The following is a 6,561-nucleotide window of genomic DNA, read 5'->3' as shown; positions in this document are numbered from 1 at the left end:
CCTCACCTCTGGGGTGTTGTGAGCCTTCTGCAATGTAATACAGCTGCAAATGCTACAAGTTAACCCGAAGAAAGAGGGCTACCCCAGTAGGAGATCACGGATTGAGGCCAGCCTGTGATACTTCCCCTGAGTCTGCCTAGCGGGGAAAGGAGAAGGAGCACCTGGCCATTATAGCTCTGTCTAGGTGACCTGGAACCCAGCTGAGAAAGATCAGTGTTGATTAGCATCTAGCCACACCTCACCCCTCCCTCTCTAGACCACCCAGGTGATCCTGCAGCACCCTCAGCTCCTACAGCTTGGCCAATCTTGGCTCCAGATGGGAGGGAAAAGATCAGATTTCATGGGTGTTTCTCCATAACCCCAAGCCAGCAGAGCTGAGCTCACTCCTGAGGTTGGTGCCAGGCCCTGCTGAGGATGAGGCTGTCCAGAGCCTTTGCTTGGCCGCTGCTGTGCAGTATAGGTAACGCATGGCCCCAGGCCCTTTCTCCTGGACCTCGCACTGTTTTCAACTGCAGAGATTTTTTAATTTGCTTATTGCCAAGGAAGAAGCTCGTGGCTGATTAGCTGAAAGATACTCTCTTCTATACAAAATGTTTCACTTAGTGCTGGTGGAGGAAGAGACAAATAGGAAAATATCTATGTCATTGTGCTGATGCCATCGTAATTTTTAAACATTTCTGGGTTCCTGAGCTCCCTGTTTTGATGTGCTCTGTGACCCTCCTTCCTGCCTTAATCAATGTATGCTGGTTCTGCAGGCCTCACCCAGAAGCATCTGAGAGAATCAGACATGGTCTTGCTTTGGAGGCTTTCCAGGTGGTCTGATGGCAGACAATGTCTTGGTGAGGGTGCCCTGCATGGAATGTGTCTGGGGACTTCCGAGGGGGGTAACTGTGGCCCTCGGGGGAGCTCACAGCAGGAGGGAGCTCTGCATCGGCCTAGTGAGTTGTCACACAGCTGCTGCAGCAACTTCAGGAGGAGCAATAACCAGCAGCTCCCACCGCTGGCTGGGAATGCCTGGAAGAGGGGGAGTCACTTGCCCTCTAGAGGGCTGAGCCCTGGGAATTGTGTAACTGATGAGGATTGGCCAACTGATTTTGAATGCAGGCAGGAAAGGAAGAGGGCATAGATTTCCTCGGGGAGAGCTCTTTGTCTCTATGTCTCTCTTCCGCTGGCTGTTTCCCTCATTCTCCCCACCTTCTTTCTTTGTGTCCTCCTCTTCCTCTCCCCTTTCCTTTCTGACCTCCTTGTTTCCTACTCTCCTCACTTCTTTCTCCTCTCTTGCCCTCGCCCAGTCCTTTCCAACCTTCCCATTTCTCCTGCGCTGTTCCGCTTGCCAACTGCACACTCTCGTCAGGGGCGGCCCCGTCACCGGGTGCTCTCCTCCCCTGCCAGGATTTCAGCCTCGCTGTAGGCCCCAGCTCTGTGCGGCCACCTCTGGCTAAAGCTTCAGATGCCCATCTACATTTCCAACTCAGATACCCGCTTACAGCTTCTGTTTAAATTGGGGCTACAGTGAGGCCTTAGGGCCACTGGTCATAGGAACCCTGAGAGCTTGGTGGAAAAATTTAATATGCTTGACATTTGGTTTCCTCGTCCTTGGTGAAGTCAGGAGACACAAAGACAACTTGATGAAAAAGAGGCAGAGGCGCTGAGCTTAAACGCAGAAGCTAATGAGTGCTGCGTAGGCTTGGCCAAGTCACCCAACCTCTCCTAACCTCAGCTGTAGAATTGGGGTGCCTCAACAGGGCTGTTGTTAGGAGTTAGTGAAGCAAAAGGTTCCATTCAAGCGCATTTAGAAAAGTTCATTACTAAAGCTCCCTGGAGTGACCATTAGCCTCACAGCCTGAGAGACTGTGTCGTTAGTTATTGTTAAGGGGCGGCTTCTTCCCCATGCCTCAAGCCTTTGCCTAAGAATCTAGATGAAAAGAATTTAAGGTAGATGTGGTGACAGTACAGAAATGTCACTCAATATGACAGGCATGTTCAGGATTTGCACTTGAGGTCTGCTTTCTGGGGAATCATGATTTATTTCTTCCAGAACCAACTTGGCAGAGGCCCCAACTGTGGGGAGACTCTTCTTTGCACCCACAAAGGACCAATATAGTCTCAGGCCCAGGAAGGACAGCTAAGATGTCCTGGTTGACTTTCTTGTCGCAATAGGTTCTGTAGCATTATGAGGATGGCTAATTTACTCAGTAAATAAACATCATGTCATTTGGAAAATGAAGCAACTGTCTTGAAAGCGTCAGAGTGACAGATCGGGTGTGTCCCAGACTATCCTGTGCTGGGCATTGGGCCATGGGGTCGTACACCCAGCTTCATCCTGTAAGGTAGTTAAAATCAAGATACCCATTGTATAGATGAATGACTGAGGCTTAGGGAGAGTAAAAACTTTGTCCAAAGCCATTCAGCTCTAGGCTGCTAGGGACAGTTAACCAGGGCCTTCTGATTCTGAACCCACGCACCTGTCTGCTAGATCATAGCCTGTCAGTGAGCCCAGTGTCATGCACACTGTGGGATGTATGAGATTGCATGCAGGGCTGGCTTGGATCCAGGTATTTAGCTCCGGTCCCTGAATAGTGAAATTTCCATAAATAAACATGGCTCACTTCTACTCACTTAAAAATTTTAGTCAACAGATTTATTTCAAAATCAAATTAATCACTGGTTTTGTTCCAGAATTTAAAAGAAGAAGTGTTTATATCACAGTTAAGGTAGCTGACTTTTATTTTTTCCCAGGAAAGTGGGACGTGAGACCTTTAGCTAAAAAATCAGGAATGTCTCAGGTAATTTAAGACAAGCTGACCACACTATCAGAGCAGTCATTTCTGACCACGGCTCCAGAGTGAGACAATTGAACTTTAATTGAGTGGAATGGGAAAAATGAGAATGCTTTGAGTGAGCTGGTTTGTGAATTTGTGAGTGCTGAGAGCCATTCCTTCCTTCCATCCTTCTCTCTGGGTGACCCAGGGCTGTTCCCAGAAATGGGGACAGTGATGCCATCTCTTCTTCCTGCTCAGCTCTGTCCCTTTGCACTGAAGCTCCTCTTCACAGTGTAGTCATTTTCCTTTCTTCTGCTTTCACCCATTGGTAAGTTCAGATTTTCATTTTGTTTTTTTTTTGTTTTGTTTTGTCTTTCAGCCACAACTGTTACAGCTCCATTTGCCACAGGTAAATGCAGACAAGACTGTTATCCTGTTTCCCTTGCCTCACACAGAGACACTGTTTTGGGGTTGAAATCCAAATGGATCAATGAGAAGGGCATGTACCAGGGACAATTCTTGTCCTAAAGGACTTGGTGTTTCTGTACCTGATAATTGGATTCAATCTTCATAATCCCTAATTCCCCCTCCCACCCTCTCAGTGCTCCCCTTCATGAGCCTCCTCCCAACTTCCCCAATACCTCCAAGCCCCCCGAAATCTCTTCTGCCCTCCTGTCTGACCAGCCTGCTGGGCAGGGAGAGGAGCTGCCACTCCACAGAGCCCGTGTTCCTGGAGTATGGGAGCCTCCTCTAAACACCTGGAGTCTGGCGATCTGAGGAACTGCTCCATCCTCGGTGTCAGGAAACTGCTCCTCCCTCTAACCTGCTTCCTCTAGGCTGTGGTACTTCCCTCTTCCTTCGAGCTTCTCCATGAGGATGCAGGCTAGAGGGAGGAGCAGTTTCTTGTGATGCAGGGTGGCTTGTTGATTGATTGGTGGATTCACCTAGTGCTTAACCAGTTGCTGGGCACAAGCTAAGTGCTTTAGAAACCAGAACACATTTGACCACTCAAGGAAAGTGCTCTTTTCATCCTCAGTCACACTTTCGGAGCCTGAGGCATCATTGAACCTCAAGGAGATGGATTCTCATTTGTTCAGGGATTGGAGTACTAATGGGGCAGGAGCGTTGCCTATTTGTTATTTGTCCAGCCTGCCCTAAGAAAAGATCTGTAGGGAAATGGAAAGATAGTGTTTGTGCTGATTTTCTGTTCACTAATCGGGCAATACAATTGGTGAGAAAGTTTTAGTAAGCAGAGTTAAGTTCCTCTATTTCCCACTCGTCATAAAAAACTGTACTTTAAAATGAGTGTGGGTCCCCTAATAAACTCCAAATAGACTAAAACCAAAAAGCCCACCTTGTTTGTGGAGCCATCAGACTGGGCCATTAAGGTTGAATTTTCTTCCCAAGGATGGGAAGTTGGGAGAACCAGTAATGACAGGGGCCCCCAGAATGACCAAGCCAATCCCAGGCCTAGAGCATCCCGGCAGTGCCTGGGCCCTGTTTCTCCTCTTGTAGCACCCAGTGACTGTGGGGGCCACTATACAGATGAATACGGCAGGATCTTCAACTACGTTGGGCCGAAAACTGAATGTGTCTGGATCATCGAGTTGAACCCCGGAGAAATAGTCATGGTGGCCATTCCAGGACTCAAGTGAGTACTGGGGTTGTGAGTTTTCTTTGATGATATTGTTATTTCTAGAAAGGATCCCATCTTGACTTCTTATGGTTCACCCTCCACCCATCCACAACAGCCATTTGACACACAATTTGACTGAATTTTCACTTCCTGTTGAAAGCTTTACACTGACTCGTTATTTTCCGAACAAAGTTTATCTTCTTGTCGTGCCTTTCTCATTCTTCACAATTGGCTTCTCTTCTCTGCTCACTTCTAATCACTTCTCTCTGGACCCTGCTATGGGCTGAGCCATTATACTGAGTTTCCTGGACATACCAAAGTCCAGCAGCTCCTTGCATTTGGTCATACCTGCCCTCTGCCTGGAATGCATCCTTCAATCCCTGCCAGACTCATCTGCCCTCTGCAAAGGGTTTTCATGTTGTATTTCATGAGTTAGCTCAAGGCCAACAACCTCCATAACAATAAAACCACTTTCCTGACTCTCTGCAGAGGAGGAGAGATCTTTTTCTCACAGGAGTTTACATAATACCCCTGGAATGCTCTACACTAGTATAATATTACTCTTGCCTATGACTTCATTTGTGTCTACCAGGAGTCTGTCTTTGGATTGCAGGTATTTTTCTTAAACGAATGAATGAATGAATGAAGTGATAAAGCCACAGAAGGCATTTCCAATGCAGCCTAAGTTACTGCATTGCTATCCCAGGGCACTGTTCACTGATTTCAGCATGGAAACCACATTTTCATCAATTCCAGACCAAGCCAAACACAGCCCACAATGGTGGATGAGACAGATGGTGGAACTGTGTGACCCAGAGGCCCTGTCTCCTCCAGACAGCCTATGGGCTCAGAATCCCACTACATTATACAGTTCTGCGGGATCAAGGACACTTTGAGACAGCTGCCTCAAATACAGGGTTTAAACTGTCTACCCAACTTGAGGCCCAGGGATTCAAAAAAGGACGTGTGGCCAAAAAGACTCAGATGGGGAAACAAGGAGAGAAGGAGGTTGAGGGGGGACCTGGAATGAAAGAGTTGTGTACTTCCTGTGTCATAATTTCCCCAGGGCCAGAGGAATGGGCAGCTATGGACATTTTCCCACATTGTCCCTTTGTCCTTTTCAAAGTTGATTTTGAATTTGATTGTCCTTGGCACCAAGGAGGAACTCAGGCTGGGCCAACAGCAAAACTAGTATAAAGTCAGCCCTGTGTGTATCCTGGTGGGGTGTCCCCTTGTTGCCTTGTTATACCCCAGAAAGGCTCCAGCCCCTCTCTTGTGAACTGAGACCTGCTGGGGGCTGAGGATGAGGGATGGAGATCAGAACTGGAAAAGCACAGGGAGGAGAGGGAAGTAGGGAGTTCTCCCAGGACTGAGAGCTCCCACGTGCAGCTTGTCTCTCACAGGATGGAGATGGAGACCCCTCTCTCCTCTGCCGTGGGTAAGCAAGGCCAAACTTATGCTAGTGGGGGTTCATGCTTCACCTCTTCCTGTCCCATCTGCCAGGGGAGAGGAATGCAGGAACCAGGGAGTGGTGTCCACACACTCATTTCTGATGATTTTTGTCCTGACACAGAGGTTGTGGTTTAAGGAAACATACCACTCTGCTGGCTGCATTCTCTGTTTGGGGAACTTGAAACATAGCTGATGTTTTGACTAAAATTCCTGGTTGGAATCCTAGGGCCATGGGCTGGGCTTCCTAGAAGACATGGAAACCATGAGACTGGGAAGCTACCTGCTGCCCTGGTGGAGGAGAAGGTTTCTGGGAAGATGGAGGGGGTGCTCGGGCCCCTGCTTGTGTTATTGAAGAACTGACAAGCTTTCCTTCTTTGGTTCTCATCTGCCCTTGCACTTCTCATGAGCAAAGCTGTTGGGATCTAGTGAGGATTCATTGGTGGAGGGAGGTGGCAGCCTGGCTGGAGGACAAGTTCAAATGCTGATGGTTGCCTTTTCTTCTGACCCAGAGGATTTGCATGTGGCAAAGAGTATGTGGAAGTGCTGGATGGACCTCCAGGGTCTGAGTCCTTGGGTAGGATTTGTGAAGCCTTCAGTACATTCTATCACTCTTCTTCCAACATCATCACCATCAAGTACTCCAGAGAAGCCAGTCATCCACCCACTTTCTTTGAAATATATTACTTTGTGGATGCTTGTTCAACACATTAA

The 6,561-nt window shown here is 48.1% G+C and overlaps 1 protein-coding gene across 1 annotated transcript; it reads left to right on the top strand.

The window, feature by feature from the left end:
* The first annotated feature begins 382 nt into the window (after positions 1-382).
* On the top strand, positions 383-6,561 carry LOC117065474 (carbohydrate-binding protein AQN-1). Its single transcript, XM_033180327.1, has 4 exons — positions 383-460; positions 3,142-3,171; positions 4,278-4,413; positions 6,360-6,561. Exons 1-4 carry the CDS (start codon positions 415-417, stop codon positions 6,559-6,561), a joined length of 414 nt encoding a protein of 137 aa, XP_033036218.1. The 5' UTR covers positions 383-414.

Source organism: Trachypithecus francoisi, unplaced genomic scaffold (genome assembly GCF_009764315.1).
Source record: "Trachypithecus francoisi isolate TF-2019V2 unplaced genomic scaffold, Tfra_2.0 Contig01579, whole genome shotgun sequence".
Taxonomy (NCBI): domain Eukaryota; kingdom Metazoa; phylum Chordata; class Mammalia; order Primates; family Cercopithecidae; genus Trachypithecus; species Trachypithecus francoisi.
Note: the sequence above shows the minus strand (reverse complement) of the source record. Positions and strands in the feature narration are given on the sequence as shown.